The 23,970-nt window shown below is 37.4% G+C and overlaps 1 protein-coding gene across 1 annotated transcript in view; it reads left to right on the forward strand.

The window, feature by feature from the left end:
* CDKAL1 (CDKAL1 threonylcarbamoyladenosine tRNA methylthiotransferase) overlaps positions 1 to 23,970 on the forward strand; it is a 440,703-nt gene that overhangs the window by 404,101 nt on the left and 12,632 nt on the right. The window contains exons 14-15 of the mRNA XM_076330630.1: positions 6,641 to 6,724; positions 9,833 to 9,997. Of these exons, the coding sequence (XP_076186745.1) occupies positions 6,641 to 6,724; positions 9,833 to 9,997 (249 nt within the window). The remainder of the gene's footprint in view (positions 1 to 6,640; positions 6,725 to 9,832; positions 9,998 to 23,970) is intronic.

Consider the following 23,970-nt stretch of genomic DNA (forward strand, 5'->3'; position numbering starts at 1 on the left):
TGTCAACATGCTACTTTTATTACTCCTTTTCTAGGCGACGAAAAGGAGAGACAAGCAAAATGCAAACTTACAGAATTTAAAAGGAATCAGATATTTCGAGGACCAGTTGTCATTTTTAGGTCACTGCTCACATCTCTGAATATAATTTTCAACTGAGCTGCATGACACGGTTTGTACGTGCTGGAAGAAGCTACATTTTCACAGCAGGAGACCAAATCAAAATGAAGCAGTCAGATGCAGGTGCACAGTAATAGAAAGGATCTATTTACCCTGAAGCGTGAGCAATGGGCCAAGAAAGCAGAAGCAGTCTACTTCCATCTCTTGCCTCCTCCTCTCCCTACCTTTTCCCTCCCCCATAGCTATGCCAACAAATTCATAAGGGGACCAAAGAGAAAGTGTTCACTTGCTTTTAACAATCTGCATTGCCTGCTGCTGAAGGTCTGAGGCACTTTTTTGTTATGCTGATTGTGTACTATTAGAGCTGGCTGTCTTTAATTTATACCTAATCCTTTCTCCTGCTTGCACAGCCTCAAGCTGGCCTGGAAAATGGTTGAAAGAGTTTGTCCGGTGGGCATCTGTTGCCTGTGTCCATTCTGAATTCTTGAATGATGGTGTGGAAAGAGCAGTATGTCTGAGGCATGTGTGCCTAAAACAACAAAAAAAAAGGCAGTTTGCTTAGATATTATTTTATACATCATACATTATATGTAATCCTTTTAAAATAAAATTTCTGCAGCTTTGTTTAAAGATGGGCAGTTTAATAGTGGTTGTTTGGCAAAGTCAGCTGTATTGGCTGGCAGTGACATGAGACACCTTGATGAACGTTGGCTGCTTTTCACTTGGGATTCTGGAGTTCTCTAGTTAAGAGCTAAGTACTTTCCTATGTCGGAAGACAACCACCCAATGCTGTTTCCAAGGCTGCAAAAAAACTGAGCAATGTAAGTAAGGGAAAAACACTGACTCATAGCGAGTGTGAAATGGTAAAATTTAGCCACACTGGACATAAGTACAAAACAGTCTGATATGGATAGTGGGACCAGTAATATCCACTGTCTTTAGTGTATTTATTTGTAGTTCACACATAGCTCTGTGATCTGTGTAAGAGATTGAGAATTTTGTTTTCCTTGCTAATTAGTAGTATTGTAGGACTGAGGCAGCATCATCCAGGTTTGGGAGGAGGAAGAAGGAATACATGAAATCCGTGTGGTGAATTCTGCCACTTACTCTGCACCTCTGGAGTGGTCAGGTTCTCTGTTTCTTTCCTCAGGTGTAAAATGGGCCAGACGCATGTTGTAAAGATTAATCTCATTGATGCTTGTCTGATGTAAAAGATACAGGACTCTAAATATTAATGTCGCTCTGTTGCTGCACTGCTGTACAGGTTATGCACTAAACATAACATAATATAAAGGAGGCACCTACCCATCTGGCATTGGACAGCAGTGGTAGCATAAGTCCTAGTAAAGTGGCAGCTGTCTATGCTGTATGCTAGAAAAGTATTTTTATCCTGGCATAAAAATTGCCATGCTCAGGAGCTGAACTGTTTTAATGTTACTGCTTTCCAATCTCCACATTTAAAACCCTAACAACTCTGTAGAAAAACTCTGAGACAAGTCCATTCTTTGTCTCCAGTACTACCTTCAGAAAGGGAGATGATACGTATACACCCTAAATGTTGGAGGAGCAGTGCTGAATAGCAGAAAAAAGCAGTACAAAGGAGAGTTTGGAGAGAGATGTGTTCTGGTATCATCAAAATGGGACCATGTCATAAGTTTCTACAAACTTTGTCTTTTTTACAGGGGGGTTGTGGCACACCTAGGCTTGCCTGTCAGGAGGAGAAAACACCTACAATGTATAAATAGAAGGCTTAGAGAATGCTTAACTATCATTACAGAGGGATTAATGTGATTCATAAAAATCCAAGAGAAGTCCAGCGGTACTTCTCTGCTTTACAGGGAAGGACACCATCTGCATAATTATTAATATTTATTTTAAATAATTAGACCACAATCCTAAAAAATTAGGAGAGAAGTATACCAAAACTAATGTAGAATGAACACTTTCTAAATTACTTTTGCTTAAACTTTGTTATACTTAGTAAAGGTCAAATTATGCATGTTTACTAGAAATACTCTGTACATCAGACTAATCTGCTAAAACATACACACATAAATTGTGATGGTGTGTAATTTTTATTGCCTGCTTTATGATGTATTTAAATAACAAATAAAGGAAAGTAGCTTTTTGCGTGGCTTCCAAGCCTTGTACTGAGTATGCTCCACAATGTTTGAGGTCAGAATCCAAGCCAGCCTCCTTCAACACAAATGGAGAAATGCTCATCGATTCCACTATGAATTGAACTCAACCTGAAAGGAGGCTTTGGCAACTGTCTCTAAATCAGTGGAGATGGCTGTATGTGCAGTGTGCCTTCTTCTATGGGAGAAGTATAGAAATACAGTGGCTTTTTTTTTTTTTTTTAGCCAAACAGAGACTCTTAAAAACAAAACTAGCAAAATTCAGATAAAAGAACAATAGGAAATGGTGAGAAAGAACATGTGCCACATGCTCTGGCTGTAATAAATAATGAATCAAACTGGAACAATTACAGTTTTCATTAACTAAAAAAAAAGATTAGGAGCATACGTTATCTGAGTATAATTACAGCAAGCCGTTGTTGAGGTTACGTAGCAATATTCTATCAAAGCATGTAAACAGGACCTGTCTTTTGCACCCATACAATTGTAGAATTTAAAAATCAGTCTTGTGTTTTATGTGATTCAGTCAGTTTTGGTTTAAAAAACAAACCTAATTTGCAGCCAAGAAGGATGTTTGACATTTCTTACCGTTCATTCATTTTAGAAAATCAGCCAGCTGGAAAAACTGCTTTTTATGGTATTTGGTAATGGAAAAACTGGGTTATAGAATTATCATGTCAGAATTCCCTGTAGGATAAATGAAAATGAAATAAAAGTTCATACATGATTTGATTACTAATTCTGAGATTTACAAACTACCTGGCAGCTGTTGCAGTGTAGGAAGTGATAGGACCAGCAGCGCTTGTTGCGTTATTTTCAGTGAAAACAAATTCTCCTTGTGTAAATGATGTGACCAGTCCATCTTGGGATAGGAGAGGTTGCCAGGCAAGTTTTTTGCTATCATTCATTATTATTTTCATGCTATCCTCTGTAAAGAAAAAAAATCCTGGTTCTACAGGAATCTTTCCAAACCAAGATGCCAGGGCTGTTTCCTCAGTTCCAGATGCTTTGTCAGAATTGTAGCTCCCTGAGAGCTGGAACTCGTGCATACCTGTGGAAGCAGATGAAAGAATAGGAATAAAAATAAGATACTGAATTACTTCTGCTGGTACATGCCTGAAAAAAATCATCAAAGGTTATTATAATTATGACTGTTATTAGATATCGTGTCTGGTTTCTGCATATTTAAATTCTTTCTGAGAGAGGTTAAACTTAGGCACTTAGAGATCCCAGGGGAATAATTGCAGAAATGATGACATATTCCACTTCTTGAACAAAGTTCAATACCAAAGCTGCATTCTCCGTACTTACATTTCTTAATTATACTTGGATGCAGGATAGATAGTCATTTTCTGTCTTACAAATGCATGTAGCCAATTAGTCTTTTAGATCATGAATACCCAATGGCCTAACTCATTAAATGGAATTTTCCTTTTCTGTTGTTATGGCAAAAGAGTCTGCAAATAGCTGAATATCGTCTTTCTCTGTGAGCTCAGCCTTGGCCAAGGCTACAAAATCCAGTAACTTGAGCAAGTGAACAATTACTGGGTTTACCTCTACTCCTTACAGTATGCCATCTTAGTGGTGTGAGTGTGTGTATGTACGTATTGTAAATTGGTATAGGCTGCTCAGCTCCTCTGCACTTCTGGTACTCAATTTTAATGCCACAGTTTTGATGCTATGTGATGGACTTAGTCTTCCTGATTTCCTCCCATTCCCAAGAAATTCTGAACCCAGAAGCTCTGTCTGGCCCACTGAGATGTGTATACCTGAGCTCTTCTTGCTCATGGAAGCAAAGATAAGAAAAACTGGCAATGTGTCTCTGAAGAAACCACTGCTTATGTCAAATGATCAAACATAGGTGTTCTTTTCTTCCCTCTGCTCTTTTTTTTTTTTTTTTTTTTTTTTTTTTTTTTTTTTTTGCATATCATGCTTGCCAGTCTGTCACCTGAGAGTGTGAAGATAACACATGTAGCTTAGACTACCTCACAGGCAGGATTCATAGAGACGATGAAGGCAGAACGTTATGACCAGAGAGAACCAGGGAACCACAAGACAATTGTGAAATGAGTTACAGACCCAGTATTGCTTTGGGACGGTTTTGCTGTTACAGCATTGGTAAATAATGAATACAATGCGAGGACATGACTTGGTGAGTGGCCTTGGTGCTTTTCAGTGGTAGCATGTTTCCCCAAGGGTGAGTGTTGCTTATCTAACATTTCGTCCTCCTCTTTTTCATAACATTGTGTGACATCTGAGACTTTGGTACTGTAGTGCTACAGCAGATACTGGGTTGTGATTTTAAAAGCTATGGTCTCAAATATTATAGAAACAACAAAACCTCTCCGTTCAGGGGAAGTGTTCCCTGTAATCTTATTACTGGTGTAGTTATCTCCAGTGCCACCTTGACATGTATTTGCAAAACTCCTCTGGGGATTTGAATTGAATAGCTCTTTCTTGAAAGAAAAAAACACCTTACTGTTTAGGGGAATGGTAAACGGTTACACTGGATTTAGGTTACTAAAATTTGAGTATGTTGTATCTGTTGTTATTTGTAATTGCAGATTTCCCAGAGAAACATGAACAGAAATTTTAAATGTGCTATAAACAATTCTTAAACACCTCTTAAAAGAATGCAAAAATATACATCTTTTCTACTATTAGGATTCTGTTACTGGGTCTGTAACTTGGGGCTTGTGCCCCATCTGCTGTGTACCCCACACTTGTGGTCCTGGGGAATTAACTCTTAACTGCCTTTGGGGAGATGAGCTGGGTGCTCGCTGTCTCCCCTGCTCTCCAGGGTTTACTTTGGGAATACTCCAGGTACGTGCGCAGGGAAGGGAAGGCAAGAGTTATTCCGTGAAGTCTTTCTGTTTGGCGAGTGGAGAATTATATACGTAGTGTGTGTGTGTGTGTATATATGCGCGTATATACAGTGTGTATATATATATACACACACTGTAATGTAGATGTGATATTGCTGTTCTTATTTCTTCACGTTCTTTTTTCTGCCATTGACTGTTAGAGAAAATCCTAATCTTCTCTTTTACTGCTTGTACCTTAAAGAATCAGAATATTATTATCTGATCTGCATCTTCTTGCTAATTCACATGGACCTTATGATGGAGGCCTTAAAACTTCTGCATAACAGTTGCCACTAGGATGTGGTGGAAGTCTTTCAGGGAGGGGAGAGGGTCTTGAATGCAGCTTTGCTCACAGATATTAAAAGTTTGGAGCAAAATGTGAAACCATTTTTGATTCTCAAAATAGTGGCAGCAATAAAAGCAGCGAGTAAATTTAACTTGATAGACAGTTGTAATTTGTAGAATGCATTGGTCAAATAGTTTGGAAAGAATCCAGGGCACATTTAGATGGAAAAAAAATAGAGATGGGCTCAGACTAAAAATGTGAGCTAAATGGCCTCCAAGGTTTGTAGAAATTAGGCTATAAACTTCATTACACAACTCAGTAATGGACAAAATCAAAAGGTGTTGTGTGGGCGATTTTGAACTTTGGGGAAGGTCAGATTTTGTTTCATACCTACTTGGCAACTAAATGCAACTGAGTTGTCTCGGGATCTTCCATTTAACTAATTGTAAAACTGGTGCTTCCTTTAAATTGTGTAAGTGCATTTGGAAGTTGGGAGGTATAATTGATACACTGGGCTTTTTAGCCCAGTGTTTATTTGGCCTTTAATATCGCTGTGTCTGTAAGTTGTTAAAAACTCTTCTTCACGGAGTCTTTGTAATATGCAGTGTTGACTCCACTGTCATGGAAATCAATGTGATTTCATGAGTACCGCTTAGTGAAATCACCAAGAAGGGATAAAGACATGCCTTATCATTGTAAATAACAAGTGTGGCTTTTAAAAAAAAGGTGGCAAATAGATGAGCTTGATGGCATCTAGAAGTTGTGCAGTGTGCTACAGTTCCCTGCTTCTCTCAGATGCTGCTAATTGTTTTATTTGTCATAGGGCTGTTGGGGGGGGAGGTGTTACCCTTTTTGTGATTGATTGATTGGAGAATTTTATGCTGAAGGGGAGTTTTTTCATTAGTTGGATGAAGTCATAACAGATTATGTGCACATCTACATTATTTGTTATTGTGTTAATAAGTAAAAATCAGTTTATATTTCTGAACTGCATTTTCATGTTTAAGCCATTGCAGTACCACAGTTCTAGCCCTTAATTCTGACTTTTAACCCTGTAAGTTTTAGACAGTTTGAATTAGGGCTTTCTCTGCCCCGCTTTCTTGCTGACACAGAATTTCCTCAGAGAATTTGCTTATTTCTGCTAAGAATGTTTGTTGTAGTTGCAGCTCTCTTCTGAGTGTAATTCATTATTTTTGTTTTCTGAGTCCTCTCTCTTGTCTTCTTTTATTTTCCAGGTTGGTGAGAGGCAGAGGGTTCTGGTTACAGAAGAATCCTTTGATTCCAATTACTATGTTGCTCACAATCCTTTCTATGAGCAGGTACGGTTAAATAAACAAAATAACATCTTTTTGTTTTATCTTTGCTTTCTGATAATCTCAGGAACACAGTATGCCACAGTGCAAAAAGCAAGTAAAGGAATAAGAACATTTTCCAGGAAAGGTGTGACCATCAAGTCTTGTTTATGAGATATTTTGTTTCTGTGTTGTAAATACAATTTACCTGAAATTATGTTAAGAAATACACAGTGGCTCTTTGAGTATACAGCACGACAAGGATACATGATAGATATCCAAATAACATTATTTGAATGGCTTAAGAAGCTGTTAATTATTGCAGTAATTTTAATTTCTGTGTCTCCAAAGCATTGTTTTCTGAATAGTTGAATCTTGATAATTTCCATACATCTTTCAGAAAATTCTTTCAAGCAATGCAATTTGCAAAAAAAAAAATTTCAAACAATAGGAAGGGTCAGAAACGTCTTTAGATTAACACTTCAGCCTGATATGTTTTATTTCCTTCTATGTACTTTCTATAAATGAATTCTTTCCACACAGAAACATTATCTTTGGGCTAGGAAGGAAGTACAGCATCTATTTCACAAAATTATTATTTTTGCTCAAAAGCAGGTGCCTTGCTGAAAACCCATAAAATTGGCTTTTCTGAATCATCATGATTTCATTCGGGTTTTGCCTTTGGCTTGTTCTCCATTTTGCTGCACTGAGCTGTCTACAGTTTGCTTTTGCTACCTTTAGTTATTCAGTTGTCTGAACCTGGAGAGGCTATTGATGACGGCTGTGCTTATATAGTCACCAATAGTGCTTTCTTCTGGTTCCCGGTTATGTTACAGCATTTATTTATTTATTTTTGCTTAGTAGTGAGTAACATAACTGCTCTTGAAATATCTGTTTCTATTAGATATCTGGTTCACTAATTATTTTTTCCTCAGTTTCTGGTTTGGTTTTTTTTTTGTTACATCTCTAACCTCTGTCTAAGTCTCCTATATCGCTGTTCCTTGCTTTTGTAGCTTATCAGTCAGATTTGAGGAGCATGGTTTTCCATATAGAGATTAAAAAGAAATTGCTTGGGGCTTTTTAGTGTTCAGTGCTTGTTTTATGAAAGTTTCATTAATTAAAGGAAAAGCAGTATGTGCAAAAAAAAGGTGTTGATGTTTTATGGGGTGTTTGTACAGCACCTAATACAGCTCCTGACTGGGACTGGTAAAGAATACACAAAATAAAAATAATAATACAGGGAGTAATTTAAATTTTATTGTGGAAGAAATACTTTCCATTATTAAAATGTATGTCTTTTCCCTAAAATCTTATGTATGGCATGTTTGACAAGGGTAATATCCTACTGTTCGCCCAGGTAAGCACAAGACTTGGTGCTAGTGACTAACTTTAATAGCAGTAAATTTAATGATAGTAAATTGAAAGCCACTCTTGAGTCACTAAATACCGTATTATACTTTGGAAGCTGAAGCTCAGAGTCCTGGTGTAATGTTCTGTTAATTCAAATAGTTATCAAACCTATTCTCTCTTCACTAAGCTCATCTATATTAAAAGAGTTTGCTATTAAAGCCGCATCGATAGAGCTACACTGAGACTTCTGGTAGAACTGCAGCTTACATTTGTGGAGGCTTTGGTGATGGAGTTTAAGGTAGTTCATTGAACATAGTCTAAACTGACCAAAGGGTACTTTGCCAGAACAACAGTCAAGATGAGGGTTTCTGTTGGTGTAACTTTGTTTCTTAGAAATATAGTTGGGGATTTTATCCTAACAAATACTTATATCAGAAAAAGGTATGAGTGTACACCAAGCCTGGCTGCTTGGTTGTTTACAGTACCTCCCAGATATTTTCACTTAACCTCTTTCTTTTTCTGAAGTAGTAGTCACTTGCCCATGTCTGTCCCTGAGGATTTATATTTAGTTACTGCCATTTTGCATATGGAGATACCAAGATTTACAGATGTCACAGGCCCAGTGATACTTAGTTACCTAATTTTCCTTTGATTTAAATTTGCCTGAGATGAATTATGTGGGAAGAACTGTGATCTAGTCGCATTGTAATACTGTCTCAGCATTAGGATCTTGGCTTTGTGTTTGCCACTTAGTTCCAATTAGTCTGAGCTTGCCCATCTCTGAAAGGCAAAGATGCCTGCTTTTCTTGGAAGATGCTTAGGAAGCTCAGCAGAATCCTAGGATCTGGAAACTCCTACAGTCATGAACACCTTGAGCCTTCAGGGAAAAAGGGAGACTACTGGAGATGATTTCCTCCAAGTGGGACAACCAACACTTGCGATAGGTGAAAACGGAGAGGCACTGTTTGGCAACAAAGTGCTCTCCAGATGTGGCTGGCTCGGAGTTTTCCTCTGAAAATCCTCTGCACATGTTGTCTAAAAATCAAGCCATTTTAAGGCATTTCAATTTCAGCATCCAAAAATCAAGACACATGTATGTGCTCATCACCTTTGAAAAGCTTGCATTTGTGTGTGGATGAGCTTCAAGTAAATGTGATTAAATAAGTTCCTGTGATTCAGTTTTTCATTGTTTAATCGGGAAATGACTCTGCTTTTCTGTTTTAACTGCTTCTCTATTTTTTGAGCCTTTTTGTGCCATTTGTTCTTCCAGCAAAAAATGTTGCTCCTATACGTTGGACTCTTTCTTTTATAACATGCATGACCTAGGAACATCTGTTATGTGGTATCTTTTTTGTGAAGTTCTTATGGGACTGTCTGATATCATGGTTATGCAATTTCAGGAAAGGGTGGCATTAGTTGCTGACCCAAGAAACACACTCATCCATTTTTACAGGCATTCATTGTCAATCATGCATCTCAGCTGCAAAGGACCTGCGCAATCAAAATAAGGGCTTGTGCAAACAGAAACAAGGGCATAATTTCTGTGCTGAAGCGTTTACAGACTCAAAAACATTTTTCTCTAAACACTGCAAAGCTCTTGAAGAATGCAAGCTGAAGATGTTACTTGTCAAGTGTGTCAGGGCTATAGTGTATGCTGGTGACTAAAATTTTAAAGTTTTAGGATTTGCTCTGATGTTTATCAAAAATCTGTTTTCTGAGTGGAAGCTGGAGACACTGATGTCCTTTGTGGTATTTAGTAACTATGTCTTTATCTTTATTTGAAAGGTTCTTGTGCCAAAGGATCCTCCGTTAATGGGTAAGATGGTAGAAGTGAATATTTATGAAGCCGGGAAACATTTTATGAAGGGGCAACCAGTGTCAGATGCCAGAGTTTACACTGCATCCATCACCAGACCGTTAGCAAAAGGAGAAGTTTCTGGTTTAACAGAGGTGAGTAAAAGACATTTTCTGCTTTACTACACTGGTGAAACAGCAGCTGTTCAAGCATAATGATTCCACGCTATGTATCTGTTATCATTTTATAGTTCCCCTTTTATGTATGCATGAAGCTTTAATCTTTCCTGACAGATTGAAATCTGAATTTAAAAGATGTTTTTGCTGATGCCCATAGCTTTACTTTGCTGACTGTAAAGGCAATAATATGCCTGTTTCTTGTCCCAGGGTGCAAGATGAGGAAAGAACTTGTTAGAATTGAAAAGATTTAACACCGATCAATGTATTTCAGTTCCAGCTTAGTGGAAGGATGAATCTGTTTATTTTGCTTTACAAAGCCGTTCTAAAAAACGTGTATTGATTACATGTCTGTTAAAACAGGTCAAAATTGGGTTCAGAGGTTCAAAATTAGTTGATGGGTAGAGGTACGGAATATTTACAATATATTTTGGAAAAAGGTCAACATCTGATTTACTCATATAAAGAAAATGAAACTCTTAAAAAGAGATCTGATCCTTATTTTACACCTCAGTAGATATGGCTGTTAGCCAAGTATTCTCATACATTTCATGGAGCTCTAGTTGTAAAAACTGATGGAGTGTGAAATGAAAATGTGTATCACATTTCTAAGCATCATTTGATGTCCTTTCTCCAGCACTGTTGTTAGGATCTCCAAAAATATGTAGCAATAATTTAGCACATGGAAGAAGGATAATTGGCAGTTTATCAGCCACCTTGCTGCTTTTACAGTAAATTGTTGACAAGTATTAAAGTATATATGCATCCTTGTTAAAGTAGTCTAAGTAGTCATATTTAAAAGAAATAATCAAAAAGTAGTCTAAGTAGTCATATTTAAAAGAAATAATCAATGCATACCTTATGTGACTAGTGTTAAGCTAAGCTACTTGGTCTCTTGAATAAACCTGGCTATGGAAACACAGAGCAACAATAATGCACCTACTGTAACATGTTTGGCAGATCATGAAACTTAAGCACAAACACATTGCTAAACTCTCCTTTGAATACTGTCTGTGTGTATGTGTATATTGGCCTGATAAGGGTCTGTAAGAGGAAAAAACAGCCAAAACCCTCAAATTGTCTGATTGGACTATGTAGCTATTTAAACGCATCTGATTTTTTTATCAGAACATTTTTTTTAATAATCTGCTGGAACAGAACCAAGCCTGTCATTAAACTGAGTATGTGCTGCCAGAAGCTTGTAGCATGGGAACAAGCAAGCAGACTGTTGACTGAAATTTTGTACGTTAAAAATGAGAGATAAAATTATTAAAATAGAGATACTGATAATTTCCATAAGAACTCATTGAGATGTATAGATCTGCTCCTGCCCTTTCAGTAGATATGAACAAGTACCCGGAATGCCCAAGTAAATGGCTACAGCGAGCGAATGATAAGGCAAATTGCTTTTCATAACTTTCATAGCTGCCAGCGCTCCTTAAAGGGAGTATCTTATTTGCGTTTGGTCCACTGGGCATGTTAGGAACTTTCACTTTCTGTAAAAAACTAGAATCTCAATACTTCAGTAAATGGGACATCTTTTATACAGGGAAGCTGCAGCTGAAAGCTTTTAATCACGCTTGGCCAATGTATAATATATAGAACGTGAACTGAAATTGTTAGTGGGAAGTTCCTCCTGACAAATCATATGTAAGTGGCAAATCAGGAACTCATTTAGGTTCCCAGGAAAAAAGTGAGTTTGTCACAAAAGTCACCATTGGTTTTTGGCTGGGTGAAAGATGCTCTTTATGTTGTTTTGTATGTTTGGACTTCTGGGAAACATTTCCTGCTAGATGTGCTCTAGAGATGTAATTCTGACTTAAGATACTGTGCTGGTTTTGGCTGGGATAGACTTAATTTTCTCCATAGTAGCTTGTATGTGACTGTGTTTTGGATTTGTGCTGGAAACAGTGTTGGTAATACAGGGATGTTTTCGTTATCACTGAGTAGTGCTTACACAGAGTCAAGGCCTTTTCTGCTTCACCCCACCAGCGAGTAGGCAGGGGATGCACAAGAAGTTGGGAGGGGACACAGCTGGGGCAGCTGACCCCAACTGACCAAAGGGATATTCCATACCATATGACATCATGCTCAGCATATAAATCTGGGGGAAGAAGAAGGAAGGGGGGGACGTTCGGAGTGATGGCGTTTTGTCTTCCCAAGTCACCGTTACGTGTGATGGAGCCCTGCCTTCCTGGAGATGGCTGAACACCTGCCTGCCCATGGGAAGTAGTGAATGAATTCCTTGTTTTGCTTTGCTTGCGTGCGCAGCTTTTGCTTTACCTATTAAACTGTCTTTATCTCAACCCACGAGTTTTCTCACTTTTACTCCTCCGATTCTCTCCCCCATCCCAGCGGAGGGAGTGAGCGAGCGGCTGTGTGGTGCTTAGTTGCCAGCTGGGGTTAAACCATGACAGATGCTTATGAGCAAGATAGAAGGGGCAACGTATGTCATATGACCCTTTATATAGCTTGTTATTTGCACAGATGGCAGGTTGAGGAAAGAAGGAGACAGCTCAGAACATAGGTATTCAGATACTCCCTCAAAAGTAGCCAAAGATCTTGGATCTTCAACAAGATCCCAAGTGTCTCCGCCAGATTTTCAAAAGGGGGACATGCAGAACTAAAACCTTGGATAACTTTTATGTTAAGTCAAGCTATCAAACTATATAATGGAGAGAAGGAAGAGTTACCTAAAACAGGTTATAAAAGCAAAAAATGAAGAGACATGTGGCCCTTTCACTTTCTCTTTCCCACTTTGCACAAATGAGCAAGAATTAGGGCCTGCTTTACATTCCCAGGCTTGAAAGGATGGTTAGCCAGCTGCCAGGTGGCTCTTTTAAGACCAGGCACATGTCTGTTGCTCAGCATGGTTATCCTCTGGGCAGAAGCTCTTTTAGGCACCGACCAGCATCCTGTAGCTGACGTGCTATCTGAAGTGCTCAGTAAGATTCTAGTGGACCTCTAGTCTCACCCTGTCAGTGGTATGACTTCCTCTAAACTCCTTTACGTTTGCTGGTCCATGATGAGATCTAGTTCAGAGAAGGACGCAAATTTAAATCGAGGTAATCTAGACCAAAAGAATGTGATAATGGGCTGTACTGCAGTAAAAATTTATATGCTTCAGTCCATTCCCATTCAACAAAGCACTTGGGTCTTTCCTAATGACCGTGTAAATTACTGGGGCTGCAGTGCACACCTTACAGTTCAGCATGTTGCACAAGTACTATGATGAAGAGGGATAGATTGCTGAGTCAGGGTTGTAGACAGTCTGCAGCAGTTAAAAAGATGCTATTTTTGTAGTGTATCCTAGGCATCACTTGCTATTATTAACAGTATTTTCATTAACTTGCATAGGACACAATAAAAGATGTTTCAAAATACATCACAGCTATACTTTTCTCTAATGAGGAACATTCACAGAAAGAGTGAAAGCTTTCAAAACTGTACAGTTTTTAAGGAAATTAATCACATGGCTAAAAAATAAAGTTATAAAATTTGAGAGTACCATAATGTGAGGATGTCCAAGCAAGCCACAAACCCATCCTAAGAAAGAAGAAACTTCTATAAATGCTGTGGTGAGGAATACCTCCAAAGGATTAGAGCTTATCTGCAATTGTGTTCTCTCTTTCTCATCTGCTAGATGTCCCTCAATTTTTTCTGACGAGTTCAGAGGGAACACCACAAGCAACATGATGTGTTTGAAGGAACAATTGTAGGCCTTTTTTTTTTACCCTTTTGACCGCATGACTGGGGTGACAAATTGGTCCAAAGAAATACAAGTAGGTCACCAACTGGAATCAACAGTTTGACTGGAAAAGAGGGAATTCAAAATGTCACACAAAGGACAATTTACAGACTCCATAAAATATTCATGCATTGTATATCTGTGTCAAATAAGAAGCAGACAAATATTGACAGGATTAATTCAGGATATTTCTAGCATATCTTTTTATCATGCTTTTTCAATATATGAAAAACACACCTAACACGTATATCCATTAATGTATTAATGATGTAGAGTTTCCTAGCAGTTATTATATTCTCTAAGGGAAAAACTGTGACTAAGTAGATGGACTTGGAAGAAGGTCTTGACATTCAATAACTTCAGGCTCTGTGACAGAAGTTGGGACAGGAAGGACAAAGGAGTGTTGGAGTCAGCAGCTCAGGTTAAAAAGCTGTCAAAGTGATCAGACTTACTGATTGTAGTGGACATATTAAGCATTAAAATGCACAGGTGCTTGCCAGGATTTTTTTTTTTTTTTTACTTCAGTATGACTTTTTTACAAAAGCCACTCAAAAATGCATGATGTCTCCAAGTTGCACAATTTTACAAGAGGGCTATTTTGGGGGGCAAATACATTTGGAAATTTCAATTAATTCAGAAATCTAAATCTACTATAGATTTATTTGGGTTTAAAATGTGCAGTTGCTGATTTAGCAATAGAACAATGCTTAGAAGATATATAGCAGAGGATATATCGGTGAAAGTTGAAATCAATAAAGCATGAACACGAGTAAGGGCATTTTTTGATTTGGTTTTAGCAAATCTAACAGGATATATGTGGACTGGGCATTAAAATGTATTGACGGTAACATTAAAAATGATCATTCAGACAAAACAAGCATATCATGAGTTACTAACTGCAATTACAAATAACTGAATAAATATTTCAAACCTTTAATCAAGAATTAGTTCTACTAAGTTTCACAGGAAAAAAACAGGATGTAAATGCTGCAGATGTGATATCCTTTCATTAAGGTAGGCTTGGAGTTGACAAATCATTAAGGATGCACTTCAGCATTTTGAGATTCAGTAAAGCAATTTAGCGTGTCTGCTGTGTTCTTAAGTGCTCTGGTAAACTAGTCTTTGAGATTTTGGAGGTGGGTTTGCAATGCACATAGTACTGAGTACATTGTCACTGGATAATAAATATTTTTGAAAAGTCAGCTGTGTGTGTCAACGGTCTGAATGTCATTCAATTTTAAAATAATATTTTAATATTTTTGTTTTTATTAATTTTATTTGGCCATATTTAGGGATCTTGACAGTTTCCCAGCAGCATAAAGTAAAATAGCTAATAAATGTTTACAGACAAATGTTTGCCCAAACAAAATCATTGGGGAAAAAAAAAAAAGAATCTGCAAGAATATGATCTCTTGTTAGAAACGGAAATAGAGTATGTTATGCTTCTGTACTCCAAAAATAATTCTAGTTGTTTACATATGTGCTGTGACTAGAGGAAAAAAAAAATTGCAAGATGAGAAATATATGAAGAAGAGACCAAAGGACTGAGGGATAAAAATAAAAGGCTGGCTACCTGCCAGAATTGTAATGCATTGCCAAAATCAAAGCCCTGTAAGTCTGAGGGCCTTTGGTGGGAAATTTTAATCAGATGGAGTATGAAGGCAAGAAAAAACAATTTTAACAGGCTATTTAATTATGTAGTCATGATTATTTTATGTTAATAATTCCTGTTTCTGTAGTGCATCTATGACTGACTTTCTTTTCAAACAAATACAGGCACATCTTTCAGTTATGTTTTCTGTTGTTTTATGTGATAACATTCTCCATGTCTAACACTTCCCCTGCGAACGACTCCTGCTGGCAGTCCCCATTTGCAGTATCTCCTTTTGTGAGTCTGGGATCTTGGTGCACATCTCTATGGCTCCCAGGCCATGGTAATATCCACAGTTGGCCCATTAAGCTAATAGTTATTCAGGCCATTGGGATCTTCAGGAAATGAGGAGTGAGCCACTGATTCTCAGTTAGCAAGCAATTGCTTGGTCAGCCTGCTTGTTCCTTTTTCTCTCCCTCCTGCCTCCATTTTTTGCAGTAGGTTATTGTAGCATTGTACTTCTGGATACTACTGAAGAAGTTTTATGGTCCTGGTCTCCCAGTTAGCCACAAGTATTTTCTAGTTACATGAGCGAAAAATGACCTCTAAACATTACCCAGCCTTTTTTCTGATGTTACAGGAAGGATGCATATATCAAACACTTTATAGCCTGCCAGAAAGAAGAATCAACAAAGCATAGCTTAAAGCGAACTCTCTGATCTCAGGCAGAAAGGGTGCTTCACTTGCAGGCAAAATAAAATGGAGAAGGGGGAAGGAAGTATCTTCTGCTGTGACAGAAATGAAAGAAATCATGGCAGAATTGAGATCTCTGTATTGGAAACTTCCTTCAAGGATTTGGAAAGAAATGTGCAAGATGTGCATGAAACTGAAGTAATTATTAAGCACGGTTTTTACACACACTGGAGTTTCAAAGTGGTGGAAAACTTGGTTCCTGAACAGGAACTAGAGATAGAGATTTAGGCAAAAAAGAGAATGAGGAAGCAAATTTTGGATCAAAAAATGGCATAGAGGTGCGAGGAGAGGAATCTTTCATAAAATTACAGAAGCAAAAACTATAGAAAGTTTAGTATTAGAAATACTAATGAAAGATCACAATTTCCAAAGAAGAAAGATAAAGTAAAATAAAATACACCTTTTACCTCTCTTGGAAAGCTACTTTGCAAAGCGATCTTTGCATCACTGACAAAAAAGGAACATTTTCTATGTGAAATAGTTTTCAGATAATATTTCATGAAAATATTGTGCAGTATTTGGTGCTTTTGCATTCTTAGGAACATACCTTTTGTTGGCTCAGTTGCTTTCTCTCCCTCTTTCTCTGAAACAACTGATTGTAGTGCAAGGCGTACAATAGTTAGTGCTTTTGCATGTATTAATCTGTTTTATTTAATGTGTTACTCATGTTCCCTGCTGGTTGTAAATAGAGGTCATATAAGATGGTGTTAAATCTTTCTTAATTAATCTTTTTTTCTTATGTTTTCTTCAGTTATTTCACTAAGGTCACTATAAAATTAACGTAAGAAAAGAGAAATTTCCTTTCTAAGAGTCATGCTCAATGCCATCTATGGATGTTTTTAAAAAAGACCTTCAAAAGTCTCATTTCTCCCTGAAAAAATGACAAACGTTTGTAATGTGCTGTTCCTTAGATGCTGATTTTCATGATCTACACGTTATCTGTGCACCATGTTGGTTTTGTTTGTTTGGGGATTTGAGTTGAATTTTTCTTCTACTTGAAAGCCCCGCATTTCTCACCTTACAATCGGAAATTCAGGATGGATTCTTTCTTACAGGCAGAATAGATTTTTTTCTTGCTGGCTTTAGATAAGCGCTGAATTGGATCACCTGTAGTGCTTGGGGAATTTTAATCAATGCTGGTCTTCAGGAACCTGCTTAGCAAATATCTGTGAGAAACGCTTGAGATGTAGGCCAGCTGCCTTGGGTCATGGGTATGGGCTAGGTGACCTCTTAAGTTTGTTTCCAGCCTTATCTTCTGTAATTCTATGAAAATTTTAATTTAGCCAACAATTATTTGATGACTAGCAAACTGGAATAGAAGGTAGTTCATTGATCCAAAACATTTCTCTGCACTGCATAGAGGGTTAAAATACATAGAGTTGATTTAAGGCAGCAAACCCAAGAGCCAGCATAAGACCTTCACCAAGTAGTTTTATCCTGAGGTCTTTAATTTAATGGGCATGTTGTCTTTCTGCCCATCCCTCGGCAGGGCTGAATTTCAACTACGGTGATCAAAGCTCAGCTGAAACAAGACATTACATAGCCCCTTTTCAAACAGATGCTCTCTGAAGTCCATTTCAGGTGAAAAGATCTGAACTTTAGTTTATTTACTTTTCATTTCCTCAACAGACAGTGTTATTTGGCTGAATGTCACTGTCTAATCACTTTAAATTACATAATTACATTAATCCTGTGCAGTGCATGCAATAAATGGAAATAGTAATGACTGGGATGATTCAACTGTAAGTAATTTTCTGGAGAATGAGAGAAGGTTAAACAGAAATGTTCTACCCCTCCTGCCTCCAGAAGTAAAATTCCAAGTGCTAAAATAGTTTTGCCATTTTTGTGTATTATTTCTAGTACTTGACCTGCTGATGCTGCACTGCAGGATGAGTGGGTGGGTTCTGCTCTCCCTTGGCATGGGGACAAATTGGAAGTGTGTAGCCATGGTAATTTTTTACTTGACACTCCCTGTAATATTTAGGAGTTCCTTTTAAAATATTTCTTCTTTTCAATCAGAGCTTTAACAAACAGACTCTTTGGAAAGAATCAAAAGGCATTTGTTTTTAGTAATGCTCTATTATTTAATGTACCAGGTTATAAATTCACTAAGTTTTAACTGGCTTTCAGGAAAAAAAAATGCAGCAGCCACAACTTTCCTCAATTTTTCTGTTGTTTTGGAGGTCATCTAATTCCAACTCATTGTGCCAGCAAAAGTCATTATAGGTTTGACTTTTATACCTCTTCAGTAGAGTTTAATACAAAGATAGGTGAAGGATATTCAGCCCATGTGTACGTTGTGTCTTTGCTTGTAGTGTTTAGTATTCCGTTTTCTTTTTATTACTGCTCTCTATATCACCAAAAAGCTCACGTAGGCAGTATTACTCTCTCCATTCCTTCCCTCTCTCTCCTTTCCCTGCAAGCAAACGCACAGTCAGAGGCATGAGATATTTATGTCTTGGATGGATGATTTTTCTACCTGTTCCTCAGCTATCAAAGCTGTAATCATAGTAGTCTTTCTACATGAATATTTAAATGGACAGCATGAAAAAGGCACGTGGAGCCCACGAGAGGAAATAGAGGTTTAGAAAGGTGATAGAGCTTTCCCCATCACCAAATGAAAGGTCAGTAGGAGATTTGATTTTACGCATACGAGGTATCAGAATGTTGAACTTCTGCCTCTTAGAAATATATTTGTTGCCAAAACCATTGAAGTAAGAGGGTTCATTAGCTTTGAGATTGTTTTGAAGGCAAATAAAAATTACAGTCATGAGATTAAGCTATTTTTTAACTTAAAACTGTTTAAAAAGTGTATCTCATTTCAAAGAAATTAGCAAACCACATGAAAGGCAAATTAGGGTGTTCTGTATCCTTTAATATTATTACATGTTCAAAAATTTTTATTAGATTCTCAGTAGATTAATGGTTTTGTAATAGTTTAAAAATCATCCTTTGTGTTCTTGTTGATTCTCTTTATGATAATGAGAATTTACTAAGATATATATAAATTTTGCAAATAACATTTTTTATTCTGACAAATCTATTAAAACAGTGTTGAACTGATCCAGCAATATTAGGATTAGTTGCGAGTTGTAATAGGATACTGACATCCATTCATAATCATAGTTTCCCACTCAGACTTTGATACTATTTGGATATAGTGATTTACATTTGTGTTTTTAATATACTTGTCAGTAACATCAGATTAGAGATTTTTTGTGGTCTCAAGGGTAATAGATAAAGAAAAAGGAGAAAAGGCTTTTCAGTAGGAGAAAAAAACTAATTTTTTAAGCTTTTATCACTATTAAATTATATTTTGTGTATAGAGATGTCTGCATATAAAAATTCAAAGGCAAATTTATAGTGGCTATATCTTTAACCGAAATTAAATTACAGTTGAGTAATAAGGATGAGGTTCTATTTGGTGGCTACACTGGAGAAAACATATCTTAAAACATCCAAATGCCATACTTCAGTGAAGTGGATGTGAAATTCAGAGCCTTAAATTTAGTCCACCAAGGATATACTCCTAACTACACTAGAATACCCAAAGAACTTACTGTGACCCTGTTGAATGTATTAGAATGACTGTATCCTTAAAGGCAGTGCACAGAAAGTTATAGTATCTAAGCAAGCTTAGTAAACTAGTGCTTCTTCAAAGTCTGCACGCAGTAACTTTGTGTTTATACAGGCTGTATTCCACATCAAGTTTAACATTCACTCTAGATCCTTTGTCATGTAATCAGATCAAAGTCTTGATCATGCCATTAACCATTAAAGCATGTTGTTGCAGATTTACTGGACCAAACAACAACAGAAATAAACCCTTGCCCTCCTACTACAATCTCTCCTTCAATCTTAGATTTTTTCTTAAAGGAGTCCTCTCAAACTACAAAAGGAATAATCTCTTTAAAAGTTTGCGTTCTACCTCTAAGAAACTTGGCTCATTGCCTATTACATTGAAGGTTTTCATGAGACCTGACTCTTAAATTTATTTAACTTTAGGTTCAGTTCTTATTTGTAACAAGTTCCAAAGCAAGCTGTTCCTGTGGGCTTTATCAAAGACCATTAAGTAAAAGAAACATTTAGAAAAGTAACTAATTATTTAAGCACTTCATTAAAGCTGTTCAAAGACAGCTTTACCTGTGGTTAGTGTACAGTACACCAGTCTTGATAACCTTCCTCTGACTACTTCCCATTGTGTATTTAAATGACTTGAAGGATGCCCCCACCTCTAATTTATTATTTCAGATGTTAGGACCCTGCTTAAAGATGAAGAAAGATTTTCTACTGACTTATTCCAATGCCAGGCTAAGTTACTCTACTAGCTAAAATCCAGAAAGTATGACTGGATTTGATGTAATTGTCTGATCCAGCATTGGGAAGGCGGAATATTGCACTGACAGATCTAGTCAGTATAGCATGAGAGGCTGTGGTAGTGGTGTGATATGGTTAGTGTAGATAGCACGAATCTCGTATACATTCCCACTAAAGTAAAATTAGCACTCCATCTGTTTGCATGGTCCTTTCGGTATTATGCCTCTCTTTTTCATCAGAACAGATTCCAAAGCTTGTTCATCATTTTCACTGGGAGTTTGCTCTAAGCAGATTCACAGGTGTGCATCAGAAGCAGTTCATGTTTTGAGGTTCCAAAAGAGTCAGAGGGCTTCAAGCACAGTTTTCCTGTGTTTGAAACTCAAGCCCACAGGACATTAGAATTTCAGCATATTTACTTTCATTTTTTTACTGGAGTCAGGACCATAGCCCAGGTTTGGTGTAATACTAAAATTTTGATCTTGGGAAAACGCGGACATATTTCTTCTATCCTAGATAATATAAAAACCTGAGACTTTGGAATTATGGTGAGGAAGATATATGTACTTCAGTGGTGCTTCAGCTTTTAATTGTCAAGGTGACAAGCACTGGCATGAAGTCATTTTTAATTAAGATACACTGGTGTAAAGTCAAAGCTAAAGTTGAACTACGTGGCAATCTAAGCCATCAAGGTATGCAAGAAATAATATGGATTTTTCTCATGTAGTCTTTATTGTAGAGGAAGGCTGACAAATCATTTGTAAAATAAAAACATGAATTTAAATAATTTTCAGTGATAAACATTTCTTAAAAAGAAATGTGCGTTTTTAGTTGCTCTTGGTGATGACAATCACACAAAATAATTAAGGCCCTGAAGGCAGACCATGTTTGACCTACGTAGCTCATAATTCCATAAGAAAATAGTTATTTCACAGCTTCTGGCTCAACATAAGTCAACAAATGCTATAATGAATGTTGATGTTGCTGTGCTATCAATGTCTTCTTTATGATACTTTTCATTTTGCCTTTTTACCTGACCTTACCAGTAGAAACACTGTTTTGTGGGACTTGGCCTGTAAAGAAGCCCTCTCCACAGATGCATGAGCACATTGTCATTATACTAGTGCAGAAATGGCCAGCCTCTGGCGTGGGACAACCTGCAGCCACCAGAAGAGTTCACCTGCCTCACTAGGTACTATCCAATACCCTCTACTCCAATGGCCACCAGGTCGGGGTCGTACATGTTGGAGCATATGTGATGTGTGGAGAAGGAGAGCTAGCAGCTATTAATCACATGATGGATTTATGTCTGGTGGTGTGATTGGCAGGGCATGGTAGTGCCTTGAGTAGACTCAATGTGGCCTATCAAAAAGGATTGACCACCCATGTACTACAACATGAGATGGGTGTGTGATTGATAAATAGTGAAAGGAATGAAACATGACTGGCTGGAGAGCCAGATGTCAAATGCAAAATAAAAAGCAAAAGCCCCATGGAAATTAATATTCTTTTTCTTTAGCCTCAGTATAACCATGGGGACCTTGAAACAATATTATATGAGAAAATTATTCACTAAATGTCTTAACTTTCAAATTGATGGATTCCTCTTCATAGCTATATATATGCTGAGGCAGAACTTTAACAAATGCTCCATTTTGGTTTGGGGTGGCTTGGAAATTTTTGTGAAAATACTTGTGATGGAACAAAGATGTGTAGGCAGTACATGTAAGCTCTTTTTGTTGAAGCGTCACATAGCTACAAAAACTACCTATGCATAATATCGACCAGATGGATTTCTGGTCCTCAAGAAGGAGTCTTGTTATCAGGACTAGAGGATTTTTTTTAAAATCTTGTCCTTGTTTTGACATGACTTCATATGTGATTGTAAGTCATTTCAGTCAGTGTGACTGTTCTTATCTTATCCGTATGGAATCTATTTTGCAATTCTCACAAAATCTCTGATAAGTGCAGATAACATAATTATCATACAAAAAGGATGGCTGTGAATATCCATTTCTGACACAGATAGTTTTTTCTAAATACAAGAACTTTAATTTGGTAAAGTAATGGAAGCAGTGCTTAGAATGACAGGAATTCTTTTCCTCTTTCAACTATTGAACATGTATCTATGTCCAAAGAAACATTAGTTCATTATTTTTTCAGTGAGGAGCGCTTAAGATTCTGTAGCATAATCAAATTTTGTCACAGAACCACAGGGGAAAGTCAGATGTGTAGCTCTTAATAGCTGGAAAGGAATGAATTAGAGTTATGCTTGGGAGAGTATCTTGTGTGATAAAAGAACTGTTGCAGTGCTGTTAAGCTTTAGTGTGGAGACATGAAGCATTTTAAAATCCAAACCCATCAATTGTTAAAGACTAGGTTAAGTCCCACAGTTACCATCCTGTGGGCTTGCATATCTCACCCCTGTAGGCACCTTGCATATGTTTGCCATTTTCAGGTTGTCTTCTGTTTTATTTGTGTTTATCTCAGAGTTTCTTAATTTCTTTTCCTGAAAGCAGTGTATTTTAATATTACCTAATTTTAGGAAAGATTTTATGGGTTTCAGAGAAGTAGAGGTGAGTGAAATTCCTTTCAAAGATTATGAATCTGTCATAAGAGCCTCACCTTTTCTTCGCTTACAATGAAATGGCCTACAACTGCTGATACTGTGTTTGTTAGAAACTCATTACCATTTTAATTTAGGCCTAACATGGCAAATCTGAAAAGTAGAAGAAATACCTTTGCAACAGTTTACTATGTAAAATCATTCTCATATCCTGCATTGCTATACAATGGTAGCGTCCAACCAGATAGGTCCCTCGGCTGTGAAAAGGTGGGGAGAAGTGGGAACTGCAGACTCTTCATACTTAGGAGCAAGCTAGTTTGTTGAAACACTGTTCCCCATGCTAAGCAGTACCACCTCCATCCCTTTCATATTTATTTTTTATCCAGTGTTCATGTGGTCTTGCGTTTAGTTTTGAAGCACCGTGAAGCAGAGACAGTCTTTGTACAAGAAAGCTGTATTCACAGAGTTAGAGAATGAACAAGTGAGTAGTTGAACTAACAAAACCTGTTTTCCCATGCTTTGGGTCCTCTGGTTCCTTCCATGTTTCTACAGCAAAACACGCAGCTTCCTGTTCACATCTTCCCTATCTTCTCTGACTGCCCTGTGGACAAAAATATGTTATAGGTGGTTTGTGTAACTATTGCACGTGATTTGGAGTTTTAGGAGTACAGATTGGTCAGCAGGGTGATGGCAAAATCAGATTGTTGAGGCTGGGCTTTGGCCTTTCCCTCGATGGGAGCACTGATTTAGATCTCTTTGTTTCCTACCAGCCCTTGACATTTATGAAACTTACTGGATTGCTCTTCCATTGCTGAAGTTAGTGAGTAGGCTCAAAAGTTAATAGGATGGGCGGAGATAATGAAATGGAATCGAGGACACCGCTTGCTCAGGAGTCAATTCCAATTAATACTTGTATTCACCTAGAGACAAAAGCAACAACAAAACAACAAAGCAAGCTGAATTAAAATATTATGGGTAGT

This window comes from Aptenodytes patagonicus, chromosome 2 (genome assembly GCF_965638725.1).
Source record: "Aptenodytes patagonicus chromosome 2, bAptPat1.pri.cur, whole genome shotgun sequence".
Classification (NCBI taxonomy): Eukaryota; Metazoa; Chordata; class Aves; order Sphenisciformes; family Spheniscidae; genus Aptenodytes; species Aptenodytes patagonicus.